The following is a 16729-nucleotide window of genomic DNA, read 5'->3' on the forward strand; positions in this document are numbered from 1 at the left end:
ATGAAAAGTCTTTTCCAGGCTGGGCATGGTGGCTCACGCCTGTAATCCCAGCACTTTGGGAGGCCGAGGTGGGCAGATCACTTGAGGTCAGGAGGTTGAGACCAACCTGGCGTACATGGTGAAGCCCCATCTCTACTAAAACACAAAATTAGCCAGGCGTATGGTGGGACCCTGTGATCCCAGCTACTCAGGAGGCTGAGCCTGGAGAATCGCTTGAACCTGGGAGATGGAGGTTGCAGTGAGCCGAGCTGTGCTCCAGCCTGGGCAACAGAGCAAGACTCTGTCAAAAAAAAAAAAAAAAAAGAAAGAAAGGAAGGAAGGAAGGAAGGAAGGAAGGAAGGAAGGAAGGAAGGAAAGAAAAGTCTTTTCCATTGTGAAGAGAGAGTGTGATCTTGTTTTGTGTGTTTGGCTCATGCGTGGAAAGCTGAGTTTTAGGGGCCCTTATCTTCCTTTAGGATACTCCTGGAGGTCAAAGAACCAGCTTCAAACCACAATGGGGGTCAGCTGCTGTTCGGGGATGACGGTTACCTCTACATCTTCACCGGAGATGGCGGGATGGCCGGAGACCCCTTTGGGACATTCGGAAATGCCCAAAACAAGTATGTTCAGCTTTTGGTTGGCTAGTGGGTTGGTCTACATAACCCTGGGCTTCTCATACTCTTCCAGAGGGTGAGTTCCTTCCTCAGCCAGGCAGTGTAGGGCAGGAAGAAAGGTTCTGGGTCCCAGCTCAGCCTGCATCTAGCTGGGCAGCCTAGGCGAGTCACTTGCCGTCAACAGAGGGGATAAAAGCCCACTCTGCGGGCAGCTTGTCACAAGGAGTAAAGGCAATCGTGGCTGCCCAGGCCCAGGCACAGGACCCTCTGGGCACAGGCGCCTGAGAGGTGACATTAGCCAGCCTCAGGGCAAATGGGATTTTCTCTAAGGTCAGCCTGGCCCTGCTGGATCCCTGCTGGAAGAAGGGAAGGGATGCTCCCCAGGCCGAATGGAAAGTGTGAGCTGGCTGGAGCAGGGTGGCACCAGCACATGGAGCTCCTGTCCCAGGGTTCTTCAGGAAGACCCAGATGTCAACGTGTAGTCTTGCTCTTTAACCCATTTCCTGGCTTAAGCAAACGAGCTCAAGATCTCATTCCATTACTTATGCACACACACACATACACAAATATGCATACACACATATACACACATACACACAAACACACACATGCACACACTACATATACACAACACACACATATACACACGTACACGTGCACACACATACACACATGCACATATGCACATACTACATACAATACACACATATACACACATACATCCACACGTACACACACATATACACACATACATACACACAAATACACACATCTACATACATACATTCACAACATACACACACACACTCTTGTGAGTGTAACCAGGATGTCCAGGAGTCTCAGGTCAGCCTCCCCCATTCCCTTAGCCAAAATGATAAAACCTTCCTCCGCCCAGGAAGTAAAAATAGCAAGTACAAGTATGATGTTGATTACAGTAATTAAAGTGCTCACAATTTGTGAGTTGTGCTTTCCTATGTGGCAGTGTAAGCATCATCCGAGCTTTCTCACGTTTGGGTTGTGTTTAGAGATGAAGTTGAGAAAATAGAAATTAAGGATTAGTGGATAATTGGACAGAACTTAAAAACATTATTTTGCTGCTACGAGTCGTGCCCACTTAGATATTGAATCCTGGTGTGTGGTGCGTGGGCTCAGGGCTGTGATCTGGATGGTGCTCAGCAGGCTGGAGTGTATGAGAGGAATTTACAGGGGAAAGTGGAAGGCCAGCAACAGGGGCTTGATCACAAGGAATATATTGGGTGGGAGCATTTCACCACCATGAAAGAGGACACTTGTTTGCTGTCCCTACTGATAAGGGAAAGGTGTGGGTGCGAATGCTATGTGAGGATGATGGAATACGGCTTCACAAATCCCACTTTGAAAAGCAAACCAGAGGGAGGACACCAAAGTGCTAACCGCAAGGGAAACTGATGCATTACGTCGGTGCATCAAAAACCACAGATGAAAAGGGTATGTTCTCTGCACTGTCTTTAAGCACATTACAGATTTTCCCATCACGCGTCACTTTTGTCATGAGCTATCCCCCTAAGCTGCTTGGCGCTTAGGGCTGCACCCTCTGCTCTCTCCCCCTCCCCTACCAACCTGCACTCTGGTGCACTTGGCTTTGAATGCAATCTTTCATTCACTGACTCTGCAGACACTTAATGGTCATCTACTACGTGCTGGTCACATTGCCAGGTACCAGAAGAAAACTGTAAATACAAGTCATTTTTCTAGTGGAATTTTCACCCTATACCACAGTCCAGGAGGAGTGAGTGGACTGAGCGGGACCACTCTACTATTACAGTTGAGGACACCCACATTGCACAGAGTGTGTGGTAAAGAGCTTGAGTTTCTGGGCCCAGGCTGTCTGGGCTGGATCCCAGTGGTGCGGCAACTAGGCAACGTTATTTGACCTTTCTGAGCTCTGCTGCCACATCTGTAAAGTGGGCATCATACTAGGAGCCGCCTACCTAAACCACTGTTGTGAGGACAAGACGAAATAGATGATGTGTTGTGTCCAACGCATGGGACAGACCTGGCGCGCAGGAAGGTGGAAAATGCATGTTGAGTGAATGAATGAGGTTACCCGGCTGTAAGTAGCTAAGGAGGAACTGCATCCCAGGGTCTCTGATCCCACAGCCTAGGCTCACCCTGCACCTGGCTCAGCGGGCAGCCGGCGCGCCGGCACCTGCCCCGCGGAGCCCGTGCGCCCTGGCGCAGGGCGACCCCGAGCCGCGCCCTCTCCCACTCCGCCCGCAGGTCGGCGCTGCTGGGCAAGGTGCTGCGCATCGACGTGGACCGTAAGGAGCGCGGCCTGCCCTATGGCATCCCGCCCGACAACCCGTTCGTGGGCGACCCCACCGCGCAGCCCGAGGTCTATGCCCTGGGCGTGCGCAACATGTGGCGCTGCTCCTTCGACCGCGGCGACCCCGCGTCGGGCGCGGGTCGCGGGCGCCTCTTCTGCGGCGACGTGGGCCAGAACAAGTTTGAGGAGGTGGACCTGGTGGAGCGCGGCGGCAACTACGGCTGGCGCGCGCGCGAGGGGTTCGAGTGCTACGACCGCAGCCTGTGCGCCAACTCCTCCCTCAGTGAGTACCCGCGCCCCAGGGACCCTGGCCCCGGATCCGCCCCCACCCCACCCCACGTGCCGTGCCGCAGGGCCTCCCTCGGAGACCGCGCCCCGGAGATTCCTGACCCTGGATCTGTCCCCGGCCCCACTCTATGGGCTGTGCGGCAGGGCCTCACTCGGGGACCACTCGCACCCCAGGCACCCCCTGACCCTGGATTTTCCCCCACCCCAACTCCACGGGCTGTGAGCCAAAGCCTCCCTCGGTGACTGCCCTCGCCTCCACCGGGAGCCTCCCTGTGCCTTGGATGCCTCCCAGCAGCGCTCTTGAGTTTCTCCTCGCCCCATCCCCATCTGGCACCCCTGCAGACACGCTTTCCACCACGCCAGTCCTGCTGTGGGCACGCCCCTCCCTCCGTGGTCGCCCCGTCCCCGCGGAATCCCTCCGAAATTCTCCTGACAGATGAACCTGTCCCCGGCGGGCTCACCGCAGCTTTTCGCCCTCCCACCCCGCAGATGACGTGCTGCCGATTTTCGCCTACCCTCACACGATTGGCAAGTCGGTCACAGGGGGCTACGTGTACCGGGGCTGCGAGTACCCCAATCTGAACGGCCTCTACATTTTTGGGGATTTCATGACCGGGTAAGTGACCTAGTGCCCTCATGCCCCTGGCTGCTGCCACTGGCTCCTTGGGACTGGCTCCTTGGTAAAGAGGAGTGTATGTATGCGCCTGTTCCTGCACATGTGCCTTGCTGCTCTGACAGGGACCCCCAGGTGTGGGCCGGACACCCACATCCACCCCGTTTTCTCCTGAGATGTATGCTGAGCCTTTGTTGCAGGCCTCAGTAACTCTGTGATAGACACACAACTCATGGCATGAAAGACTGGAGGCTTGCTTAAGTGCGGGTCCGGTGGTCCTCCTGTCCCTCCTCAGAACCATGGGCTCTGGGCCTGACAGCAGTTCTAATGGGCAGGAGGGCAGAATATGAATAATTTCCTGGACACTCAGGGCCACCCTCCTCCTGGGGAAGCCACAGCTTGTCACTGCAACAGCTGATGGGGGCCTGGAGCCCTACCCCATCCCACCCCAGCCAGGACTGCAGGGTGCTTGCAAAGGTTGAGAAACTAAGACCCGAGAGGACGATGGCTGCCCACCGACCCCCTAATGGGGAGAGGAGGAGGTGGGGCTTTTGTGGTCTTGGAGCCTTGCTGCCTTGTCCCCATGCTCTAGGGCGGCAGTGCCACCCACTGAGACCCTGGTGTGGGAGGAGGATGAACCACATACCAAATAGGTTTGACGGGGGAGGGAAACCTATATCACACCCTCCTGTGAGTCAGGCTCTGTCCCCAAGGGCGCTTGTGGAGCCTCATGACCACTTTGTTGTCCCATTGTACAGAGGAGAAAGCTGAGGACTAAAGAGGCCCAAGGGCAGGCTGAGACAGCCTGGTCTGAACCCTGGCTCATTTACTGGCTGGGTGACTTTGAGCCAGTTACCTCACCTTTCCTTATCTTCAGCTACCTCATCTGCAAAATGGAGATGATCATAGTACTTGGCCCGTAGGGTTGTTTTAAGGACTGAATCAGTTAATACATAAAAAGCACTTAGAATCTAGTGAAGAAAGAAAGAAAGAGAGAGAGAGAGAGAGAGAGAGAGAAGGAAGGAAGGGAGGAAGGAAGGAAGGAAGGGAGGAAGGAAGGAAAGGAAGAAAAGAAAGAATATGTTTAATATTTGGTGATTTTTGTTTTGTTTTGTTTTGTTTTGTTTTGTTTTGTTTTGAGATAGGGTCTCATTTTGTCACCCAGGCTGGAATGAAGTGGCACAGTCTCAGCCCACTGCAGCCTCCACTTCTCAGGCTCAAGCAATCCTCACACCTCAGCCTCCTGAGTAGTTGGGATTATAGGCATGTGCCACCACGCCTGGCTAATTTTTGCATTTTTTGTAGAGATGAGGTTTTGCTCTATTGCCCAAGCTAATCTTGAACTCCTGGACTCAAGCGATCCTCCTGCCTCGGCCTCCCAAAGTGCTGGGATTACAGATTCAGGGCACAGTACCCAGCCTGGTATTTCTTAATTATTTCCATGCAACCTCCTCTGACAGCAACTGAATGGGTTCCTAAGGAGAGGGCATAAAGACATGAAGATGGCTGAAGCTGGTGGGAGAATTCTGATTTTTGTCCAGTCTGCAGCCTGGAGCTGAGAGAGATACCTGACCTGGGCCCCTGGAAGTTGGATTCCTCTCCCAGATCCACCCCTTCACCTGGGACCCAGCTTTCTCATCTGGAAAATGGGTGTAGATGAAGCCTCTGTTTTTACCCCTGATTGTCCTTTCTCCCTTCTATCCTTCCCAGGAGGGCCTAAGTCTCCTGACCACAGAAATTCAACTAATTTTGCCAGTATTTCCTCAGCCCCTCTGCTGGGTTAGGCAAGAACCAGGATGACAGAGATGAAGAGGACCCCTAGTACCCGAGCCAGGGAGACAGACCCATTCAGTCCACTGCACTGCAACCTCAGAGAGCCTGTGCACAGTGTGGGGGAGCTCAGCATGGCGGCCTTCAGGGAGGGCTTCACAGAGGAGGGGACATCTCTAAGCAGGACCTGGAAGTATCAATAGGTGATTGACAATCAGCGATGGGAGTAAGGAGTAAGGTTAGCATATTCCAAAGACGTTGAAGCTCCAACGCTTGGCAGGTTCTGAAACTGGTGAACGCTTGAAAGCGCTGTTCCCTCTGCAGGATCCAGTGAGCTGGATTGCATTCAGGGGGCAGTAACCAAGCTGGTCTTGTTCATTCCTGTGGGTTTCTGGTAGGTACTTGGTGAAGATTGCACACAATGACGGCTTCATGGACGTACCACATGTGCAGTCACACAGGGCCCCATGCTCAGAAAGGTTCACACTTGATCTTATGCTCTGAGGTCACCATCTTGAATTCTTAATATGTTTTGAACAAGTGGCCCTGCATGCTCATTCTGCACTGGGCTCTGTGAATTTTGTATGGTCCTTGCATGGATCAGTGGGTGAATGGATGAGTAGATGGATGGTGGAAGGATGGAGGGAAGGAGGGAGAGAGGGAGGGAGGGTGAGAGGATGGGATGGATGGATGGATGGGTGGGTAGGTTCCCCTGGGTGCCATGCCAGGCATGGCCTCACAGTTCATCTTGCATTGCAGGCGTCTGATGTCCCTCCAAGAGAACCCAGGGACAGGCCAGTGGCACTACAGTGAGATCTGCATGGGCCATGGCCAGACCTGTGAGTTCCCAGGCCTCATCAACAACTACTACCCGTACATCATCTCCTTTGGGGAGGATGAGGCCGGTGAGCATTCCTGAGACCTCTCCTTGCTGGTTGCTCATGCCTGGGACTGGTCCTCCATCCTGTGGTCCTTCTGGTCTCTGATGTAGGGGAAGGACCATACAGGCCTGAAACTAGTTCCCTAGTTTCCTGGGCTCCAGACTTTGCATGTGCCTCTGTTAGAGAAGAGGGATCCCAATCTAGAGCCCAAGAGAGGGTTCTTGGATCTCACATAAGAAGGAATTGGGGGGTAAGTCCATAGAGTAAAGCGAAAGTAAAGGAATAGAAGAATGGCTACTCCATAGACGGAGCAGCCCAAAGGGCTGCTGGTTGCCCAGTTTTATGGTTATTTCTTGATGATATGCTAAACAAGGAGTGGATGATTCGTGCCTCCCCTTTTTAGACCATATGGGGTCACTTCCTGACGTTGCCATGGCGTTTGTAAACTGTCACGGTGCCCGTGGGAGTGTAGCAGTGAGGACGACCAGAGGTCACTCTCGTGGCCGTCTTGGTCATGGTGGGTTTTAGCCGGCTTCTTTACTGCAAACTGTTTTATCAGCAAGGTCTGTATTTTGTGCCGACCTCCTGTCTCATCCTGTGACAGAATGCCTTAACTGTCTGGGAATGCAGCCCAGTAGGTTTCAGCCTTATTTTACCCAGCTCTTATGTAAGATGGAGTTGCTCTGGTTCATATGCCTCTGACACCTCCTCGGGCGTCTTCACCTCTCTGAGCTCCCGTTTGTTCCTATGGAAAATGGAAGTAGTGGCCCCTTTCTTCCTCTTACCCCACCTCACCCTGGGTAAGGTTGCCGTGAGTTCTAGACTAATAACACGGGTAAGCATCCATGCCCGTTAGCCGGCCAGGAAGGATCTGGAATGGTGGAAATGCAGGCAGGTGGTGGAAGAGAGCCTCCCCAGAGACCTCCCCTGGCCTGGAGTTCCTGATGGCAAATGGATTTGGGCCATTAAATGAAGCCACATAATTATTTCAAAGCGGGTGGACACAGCCTTCTTGTCGGTTAGTGGATCCTGAATCTAGGCACTTGTGTTTTCAACACTAGGGACAGAGTGGGAGGGGAGAGGAAGAGGGGCCAGTGGAGACTGGATCCTGCTCCAGCCTCCTGCCTTTGTGCTTAGCCGGAGGATTGTTCCTGGACAAAAGCCCAGGGGCCCCCAGCGGGCCCTAATGGATGCTTATTGGGGTTGCTAGGCAACGCCCGCCCAGGGGCCTTTGGAGGGGTGTCCCCTGCCCGGCTCAGTGCCCAGAGCCCCTAGGGCTGAGTCTGGGAAACCTTTGTTGAACTGTCAGAATCTGAATTTCCAAAAGGCAGTCCCCAGCCCCACAGCCATTCCTAAGTTTGAAAGTCCTTTCTTTTGGTCAGTAGGGGGTTAATGTGTTTTAGAAGCAGGGGTGCCCCTCCCCCACAGAGGCAGGGCCTGGAAGGAAGGTACAGTTCCCAAAAGGCCATTCCTCAGCCCTCTGACTGACACCCGAGTGTGAAAAACCAGAAGGAGGCACCAGTGAGACTGGTGGCCCAGGGACAGTTCTGGCAGCAGCCTCTGGACGGCACGGAGCCCGGAGCCCTGGGGTCCAATGCAAACAAACTTTCCCCTGCTCCCGGCTCCTGCTGCTGCTTCTCTAATTGTTCCAACACTTGCAAATTACAAAATGAGTACCTCTGCTGGCCCAGTGTGCTCCAGGGACAGTCCACACCACAGAGACCAGGAAGGTGGCTCAGTGTCCCACCAAGGGAAAACGTCCCCTTTGCCCTCTGAAAGTTCATGGAACTTTTTTCCTCCCCCCCCCCCACCCCCGAGACAGAGCTTCGCTCTTGTTGCCCATGCTGGAGTGAAGTGGTGCAATCTCGGCTCACTGCAACCTGCAGCCTCCACCTCCCAGGTTCAAGCGATTCTCATACCTCAGCCTTCCAAGTAGCTGGGATTACTGGCACGCGCCACCACACCTGGCTAATTTTTGTATTTTTTTAGTAGAGACGGAGTTTCACCATGTTGGCTAGCCTGGTCTCAAATTTCTGACCTCAGGTGACCCCAAAGTGCTGGGATTACGGGTGTGAGCCACCACACCCGGCCGAGAAATTGTCCCTTTTTATTCTCAGGTACAACAAAGTATGGGCAGCCGTGTAGAAATGTGATTGGACAAAAAGGGCCTGAGCTCATGCTGATTGAGTGGGAGAGCCAGCACAGCCTGTGTGTCTAGATTCCTCTTGGCCTCTCTGTGCTTGCATTCCTTCCTTCTGGCTAGGGGGCTCTCTCTGGAATGGGAGTCTGATGACCTGCAAATGGATCAAACAGGTCAGATCATCTCCTCCTTCTTTATTTTAGAGGCAGAGTCTTGCTCTGTCATCCAGGCAGGGATGTGGTGGCACCATCGTGGCTCACTGCAGCCTCAAACTCCTGGGCAATCCTTCTGCCTCAGCCTCCCAAGTAGCTGGGACTACAGGCTCATGTAACTGTGCCTGGCTATTTTGTAAATAGTCTGTAGAGATGGGGTCTTGCTGTGTTGCCTAGGCAGATGTGGAACTCCTGGGCTCAAGTGATCCCCTGCCTCGGCCTCCCAAAGTGCTGGGATTACAGGCATGAACCACCATATCTGACCCAGATAATTTCTTTGTTGTTGCTGTTGTTGTTGTTGTGGGGTTTTTTGTTTGTTTGTTTGTTTTTGAGACAGGGTCTCGCTCTATCGCCTAGGCTGGAGTGCAGTGGTGTGATCTTGGTTCACTGCAGCCTCTGCCTCCCAGGTTCAAGCGATTCTCATACCTCAGCCTCCCGAGTAGCTAGGACTACAGGTGTGCACCACCATGCCTGGCTTATTTTTATATTTTTAGTAGAGATGGGGTTTCGCCATGTTGGCCAGGCTATTCTCAAACTGCTGACCTCAAGTGATCCGCACGCCTCGGCCTTCCAAAGTGCCGGGATTACAGGTGTGAGCCACCGTGCCTGGTCTCAGATAATTTCTTTATGGCCAGTTTTACAAATAAAGGTTGGGGGAGAGTTACAATAATACTTTTAGGTTCTATGACTGGCTTTGGGGGAAATGTGTGCTGGTTTCTATTATCTGCCGTGGGAAAGAGAGATTCTAGTTTCTATGACACCTCAGGGAAGAATAGGACTGAGAGACAGGAGGACAGGAGAAGGTCAGAGAAAATCTTTTGCTTTGGAGGCAGCTTCTGAGGCCTTCATTTTGGAGCATTGTTTTCTGAGTCTCAACAAGAGCCCTGGGCGGGCTTGGCAGCACCCGCGGGGGCTCCCTGTGTGTGCAGAGGGTTGGGGGCTACAGCTCCCAGCAGATCATGGCTGGAAGGGGCCTTGCAGTCTGCCTGGTCCAGCCTTGTCATTTTACCAACGGGGAAACTGCGGCTGACTATGAACGCCTGGTTATGGAGGAGGGGCACCATGCCCCACCTGGCCCCTGGACACCTCCCAGAGGGGGCCTTAAGGTTGGTTGGCCAGATGAACCAGGGAGTTCCTCAAGGGGTTGGAACAGAGGAGACCAGGGCTGCTCCTGGTGGCTCACTCCAGAAAGAGGCCCAGAGGGGAGTGGACGGCCCAAGGCTGTCTGACCAATTTAGGGCTGTGCCCATGGACTTCCCAGCAGGGACATCTCACCGGGGGACCCCCACTGCTGCAGGCTGCATCATTACCATGTGGGCCTACAGCCCCTCTCCCGACCTCCCCAGTGGGGCTGGTGCCCCTGGGTTTGGGGGTCAGGGGCGTTTGACCACTCAGCGTACTTCTTGCCTCATCCCCCAGCCCCATCACAGCTGGGTCTACCCAGGTTACACAATTTAACCCTCAAGTGCCTTCCCTTTGCATTTCCAGAGTTTCCTGTGCCTTGCTTCTCAGACCCCACCCCCATGCAGCCCTCCCTGACTGCACCTGTCCCCAGGGATATGCTTTTCTCCAACCTGTTACCAAGCTGTCTGTCTCAGCCTTTCTGTGGGGAAACCTCCCTCCCTGCTCCCAGCGCAGCTGAGCTCTCTGCTATCCTTTTACAAGGACAGAGGTATTAGCATGGCTGAACCCTCGGGATGAGTCATGTGTGGCTCATGTCTGGGCTCCCAGCCACCACGCATCCGATATTGGTGTGGGGCTGGGGCAGCAGACTTTCCTGAGTTCTGGTCCTGGCTTAACCATTCACTAGCTGTGTGACTCAGGACAAATCACTTGACTTCTCTGAGCCTCTTTATTTATTTATTTTTTTCTCAGCTGTGATGTAGGAATAATGCAGCCTGTTTTCAGGACATAGATACCCCTGGCAGCAGGGGTTGGGAGGGAGGATTGGAGTGGGAGGAGCAGGGAGAACCTACATTCCCTGAGACAGTCCTCAGCACCAGGGACTCAGAACTCTAATGGTTACATTTTCAGCGCAGCTCTGAGACGGGGAGAAGTTGAGGCTCAGAATGGGGCCATCGCACAGCTGCTGGAGATCACAGGGGGCCAAGCAGAGGGGCTAGGACCTACACTCCCAGCCATGTACTCTGCTCCTGCCTGGGAGGTCCTTGCTGTCAGTAGAGAGACACCCTGGCCTCGAGGACCTGGCAGGGCCCAAACCCCAGATGATGACCGCCATCACAGCTAGCTAATGCTGATTAGGCACACGCTCTGCGCTCTTCAATCCTTGTAACAGCCCAATGAGGCCTGCCCATTTTAGAGATGAGGAAGCTGAGGCTCAGAGAGCCACATGTGCCTGCGGGTCCCCCGGAAGCAGTCAGTTGGGGAGCTGGGCTGTAGCCCCCTCGTGTGTGCCCAGAGGTGTATGGGGCTGGGCATGAAACCCAGGTAGGTGACAGGGGTGGTGCTGGGTCACCTGGAAAAGGCAAGAGTGGAGGTCTGAGCCTGGCTGGGTCCAGGCAGAGCGCCTGACACCTGGGAGACCAGGCTCCAGAGGCCCTTGGGCACAACCCAACGCCTCACCTAGCCTCAGTTTCCCTTTCTGGGGACTGGACAGCTAGACTGAGCTGGGATGCCTCATGTGATGGCTAGCTGGGGTTGGGGTCGATTTCCAAGCCTGCGGGGAGCGGGGTGGTGAGGCGGGGCTGGCTGGGACAGTATTCTAGGTGGGGGTCTCACTGGTCACTTTGTTCTGTTCAAAGGGGAGCTGTACTTCATGTCGACAGGGGAGCCGAGTGCCACAGCTCCACGCGGGGTTGTCTACAAAATAATTGACCCGTCCAGGTGAGTCCCGGCCTCCAGGACAGGGAGCTCCTGCTCTCTGTCAGCCCTCCTAGCTCCATTGGCTTGTCCCCTCCACCTTGCCCTCAGGTGGGCACTATTAATCCCCATTTTCAGACAAGAACCCTGAGGCCCAGAGAGGGACGTGATTCGCCTCAGTTCCTCCGGCAAGGGGCAGACTCAGGATTTAGACCCGGGTCTGCACACCTCAAAGCACAGGTCTGTTAGGATAGGAGGGAGCTGGAGAGGCGACTGGGGCCTAGGGCGGAGGTTTCACTCAGCTTTCTTGCCTGGCCCGCCCTCCCTGCGTCTTCCTCCTGTCTAGCAGGCCCCTCATTCCTCATTTCCTGGGCTGCCCCTGCATTCCCACAACCCAGCCCCCAATTTGCCTCTGCGATGCCTCCCAGAAGACACCCTGATCCCTGTGTGTCCCCGCCCCATGCCTGCCCATCCTCCTGTTGTCTGTCTCACTGGGGAAAACACACTGGGGCTCCCTTCGCCGGCTCCATCTCCCCGGCTTCACTTCTAGCTGTAAGGCCAGAAGTGCCATGCCAGGCCATGTACCAGCTCCTTCCGTGTGCAGCTTATTAAACTCTCAGCCGCTCATTTTACAGTGGTGGAAATGAGCACAAAGATACAAAGTCACGGGCCCGGGGCCCAGAGCCATGGTTGGGCCCAGGCCGCTGGCTCCAGAGCCCTGCCCTAACCCCTCGGCTGTGTGCCTTAACCTCACCCTCTTCAAGTACCTTCCCCAACCCACTTTGCCCTCCAGGCCCCGTCCAGCGCTTCCTCAGCTCTCCTCACTCAGACTTGTAGTCTCTGGGCTACACGACTAACTGTCTCCCAGCTGCTCTGGGAGTCTCAGGGCCAAGCCTGTATCTCTTCACTCTGCAGAGGCTGCCCAGATACTGCAAATGGCATGGAGCAGAGACTCAGGAATGCTTGATGAATAAATGAGTGATCAGCTTTCTAAGCTGCTTCTCAGCCCTTAGATTTTCGCATCTCTGCTGGTTTCCACAGGAGCCCGAACGTCCCTTCAACACCCGGTGCGGACGTGGCTTGTGCTTATCTCTAACACAAGGCCTGAGGTTGCATTCCAAGAATCCACATATTTGGCTGACCCTAGGAGTCCCCCAGTGTGTTTACTTACCCTAAACTTTGAGACACGCCAGGTTTGGGAAAATCCTGAAACAAGCTGGCATGTTTCATGTTCTTGGGAGGCAAATGGGAGGAGCTCAAGTCCAGCCTGGGCAACAGAGGGAGACCTTGTCTCTAAAAAAATTAATTACTTTTACAAAAAGAAAAATTCTAAAACACTTATTGTGCTTAAAATATTTTGCACTGGGCTCAGTGTCTCACACCTGTAATCCCAGCACATTGCAACCTCCACCTCCCAGGTTCAAGTGATTCTCCTGCCTCAGCCTCCCGAGTAGCTGGGACTACAGATGCCTGCCACCACGCCTGGCTAATGTTTGTATTTTTAGTAGAGATGGGGTTTCGCCCTGTTGGCTAGGCTGGTCTTGAACTCCTGACCTCAAGTGATCGGCCCACCTCAGCCTCCCAAAGTGCTGGGATTACAGGTGTGAGCCCCCACACCTAGACTCCACACTCTTTTTCAAAGGATGTTTCTAGTTGTTCTCCAATGCCCTTTTCCTGTTCCAGGATCCCATGTTACCTTTAGTGGTTGCATCTCCTTAGCTTGCCCTGTTTGTGGCAGCTTCTCACTTTCCTTGTTTACAGACTTTTTTTTTTTTTGCTTGTTTGTTTTAAAAGCACATGTAAATTATTGACATGACTTTTTATCAGATAAAACATAATCACTTCCTCCTTCCATCCCTTCCTTCTCATTTCCATGAGGTCCTGACCATCGTTATCTATGCAGTGCCAGGATTTACAGGGTTGTATTTGGATCACACGCAGACTTGGTTCTTTTTCCTTCACTTATGCACATTTTGTCTAAATGTTGCAAACATCACCCTCAAAAAAACCATTTCTAATGGCTGTGTGATTTTCTGCTGAGTCACTATAACTTATTCCTCGGAATTTTAGGTTATTGCCAATTTTCAGAAAAGAATGCTTCTCTGAGGAAATGTTACATATACCAAACGAGTGCCTAATTCATGCCAGATGTTGCCTTAGATCCATCATCTCTGGTTTTTCCAACACCGTTTCCCTATTGGCTTGTTGTCCCCATGTCATAGAGAGGGACGCAGCAAGACTTAGGGAGTTCTCTTGCTCACAGTCTTGTGTTAGGAGCCAGAAGTGGGCGAGATTCCTCCCTCCCGCCCTGACCCTTCTCCTCCCTTCATTCTCCTGGCTTGGAATAACTGTTTCTTTGCACCCACACGTATTACACAGAGGTCCCATTATAGAACATTTGGAAAATGAAATAAATGGGGAGTGGAGGAGGTAGGGTCAGGTCATCTCTTACTACCCACACATAACCACTATGGCGTTTTGGGGTGGACATCCTACCCTTTTGCATAACAAAGACTTTTAATGCAATTTCCTTAAGGAACAAAAGCCCCACTGGGTCTGTCGAAAGTGTGTGGATGTTCTCTGGAGGTCAGAGCAAGAAAAAACCTCGCTTTTCCTGCAGCTTTGAGAAGCGTGTGTGCCTGGTTGTGTTTCTGCAGCCTCTGGGGACAAAGACCCTTGTTTCTCTTTTGTGTCCCTCTTCGGCCAAGCCTGTCTGGAGGCCACTCCGTGTCACGTGGCTACTTCACCCCTTGGCCTTTCCACTGGAATCCTATTGAAGTCGTGGGCCCACGTGGGTCTGTCCTGGAATGGGGTCATTCCCAAAGAATCACAGATCGACGGCCAAAAACTAATTAAAACGGAATTCCATTTCCTACTGTGCCCTCAAAAATGTCAAAGGAGTCCCAATTCCTAGCCCTGGCACCCTTCTCTGCCTCTTTTGTCTCCCTGCTCTCGCAAACCCCACACGCCAAGGCCCCAAATCCCTCAGCTCTGCCTCCAGACCCAAGGCTTGCTTTCCTCACCCCTGCCCCGTCCTTTAGATGGTTCCAGGCAGAGGAATCTCTCAGATTCTGCATCATCAGAAATCCAGGAACCAGAGGGTCTGAGAGAGACCCTCCTCAAATGCTGTGGAGCTGGTGGGAGAGGGTGGCGGGCAGGAATCAGGCTGCATTTCAGGAATCTGATGGCAGGCTGGGGGAGTAGAGAGACTGGCATTTGTTCACACCCTGAGGACAGAGTCCATGCTCTGGATTAGAAGTGTCTTGGGAAACAGTAAGCCCCCAGCCCCGGTGCTATTCTGGCAGAGGCTGAGCATGCAGCCAGTGGGCTGTCATAGGGGATTTATGCCCTGGAGCTCTTAGAATCCTGGGGGCATGGAGTGGGCAGGGATGCCACAGGCCACACAGTAGGTGCATGGTAAATGGCCACCTGTTACTATCGTTGCTGTTCATGCCTGCCTCACTGCAGGAGAAAGGCAATGGCAGGGGGCATCCTCAGGGTGGGCTCCCAGGGTGAGACTGATAACCTCCTGTGTGTCATTGGCAGGCGGGCACCACCTGGCAAGTGTCAGATCCAGCCTGCTCAGGTGAAGATCAGAAGCCGCCTCATCCCCTTTATGCCCAAAGAAAGTAAGTGCCCGCCAGTGGGACACTGAGGGTGGGGGGAGAGATCCTGCAGCCCACAACGGCTGCCTTTCCAGCCCGATGCGGATCTTACCAGCTGGACCTAGATGTCCCTCTTCAGCCCCTGTGCCTAGCACTGTGCCTGGCACACATTAGACAAGGTGATAAGGTGGATGGGACTTTTACTAAACTGGGTCTTGCTTGATTGGTCACAATTCCTTAAACCAAGAGAGAAATAGCTAGTGCCAGGCAAGGTATGCTCTGAGTTCTTGGGAGGGACAGAGAAAGAGGATGTATCTGTGTGTAAGCAAAGGAGACTGGAAGAGTTATTTGTGGGAGGGGTTAGCATGTGGGCTGGGCCTTCATAGATTGTTGACAAGCCTGATGAGGAGAGATGGCAGAGCAGGGCCACAAATGACTGCCCATGGGGCCTGGGGCTAGGGGGAAGAGGATGCCCCAGGTTGGGGCTATTCCCCTGGGCCCAAGTTACGTGGGAACAAAGACCCCATGTTGCCAGGTCTTCCAGTTCTTCAGAGAAGCAGAAAATCCCCCCATTCACTCATTCACCACGGACACGTGCCCTGCCCTGGGGATACAGCACATGGTGAGACACTGCGGTCCTCGCCTTCTCAGCCTGTTAGGTAAAACCTCCCAATTCAAAGTGTTGGCAACTAGTTCAGAATTTTAAAAATCACTCTGTGGGCCAAGGAAAATATTTCAGCAGGCCAAGTGGGCTCAGCAGGCCACCCATTGGCAGACTGGGTGTGTGTGGGGGTGGGGAGGGCAAGAAGAGAGGGAGGCTAAGCACCTGGGCAGAAGAGGTACCCGGGGTAGAGGGCGAAGGGTCTGAGCTCAGTGATTTTGGAAGTGAGTTCTGGTCGCAGTTGGTTTCAGGGCTTGGTGAGTTTTTCATTCATTCATTCATTCAGCAGTTTCTGGCACTTTTGTTAGTTACTGGCTCCACGCTGGATGCCGGAGCCACATTGAGAAGTCAGATCAGGCCCTGTTCTGGCTGGGACAGACAGAGATGTCATTTACTGTCCCAGGCCTCATGATTGAAGTGTGTGCCAGGTACCGTGAGGACCCACCCAGAACAGTGGAGACTGGGGTCGGGGGTAGGGGTTCCTGGAGTCTGAAAAGAAGAGGAAGGGTGCACCAATGGGGGGATGCACTAAGGGGGGTGGCACCTAGGGGAATGGCACTGAGGGAGGGTGCAGAGTGGGGGATGCACCCGGGAGGGGTTGCACGGGGGGGGGGTGCACCTGGGGAGTACACCGAGGAGGGTTGGCACCAAGAGGGAGGTTCACTCAGGGATGCACTGATGGGGGTGGCAGTGCAGGCAGGGGGAACAGCGAGAGCCACAGTGGGAGAGGTGAGGTAGCCTGAGGAGCAGGAGGTGTGGGCCAGGGGCCAGGGTGCAGGGACAGGGAGCACCTTGTCCATGTCACGGTGCTCCGGGTCCTGGCCTGTGCTTGGCCTTGTGC

The 16729-nt window shown here is 53.7% G+C and overlaps 1 protein-coding gene across 2 annotated transcripts in view; it reads left to right on the top strand.

Moving 5' to 3' along the window:
- Positions 1-15337, top strand: part of HHIPL1 (HHIP like 1) — a 27713-nt gene extending 12376 nt beyond the window's left edge. The window contains exons 3-8 of one of the 2 annotated variants that reach the window (XM_017857878.1): positions 456-599; positions 2853-3181; positions 3676-3802; positions 6329-6474; positions 11565-11646; positions 15169-15337. In XM_017857878.1, the coding sequence (XP_017713367.1) occupies positions 456-599; positions 2853-3181; positions 3676-3802; positions 6329-6474; positions 11565-11646; positions 15169-15277 (937 nt within the window). In that variant the 3' untranslated portion in view covers positions 15278-15337. The remainder of the gene's footprint in view (positions 1-455; positions 600-2852; positions 3182-3675; positions 3803-6328; positions 6475-11564; positions 11647-15168) is intronic. The other variant, XM_017857879.1, reaches the window with a different exon arrangement.
- The last annotated feature ends 1392 nt before the right edge of the window (positions 15338-16729 follow it).

Source organism: Rhinopithecus bieti, unplaced genomic scaffold (assembly GCF_001698545.2).
Source record: "Rhinopithecus bieti isolate Rb0 unplaced genomic scaffold, ASM169854v2 scaffold_41913, whole genome shotgun sequence".
NCBI lineage: Eukaryota > Metazoa > Chordata > Mammalia > Primates > Cercopithecidae > Rhinopithecus > Rhinopithecus bieti.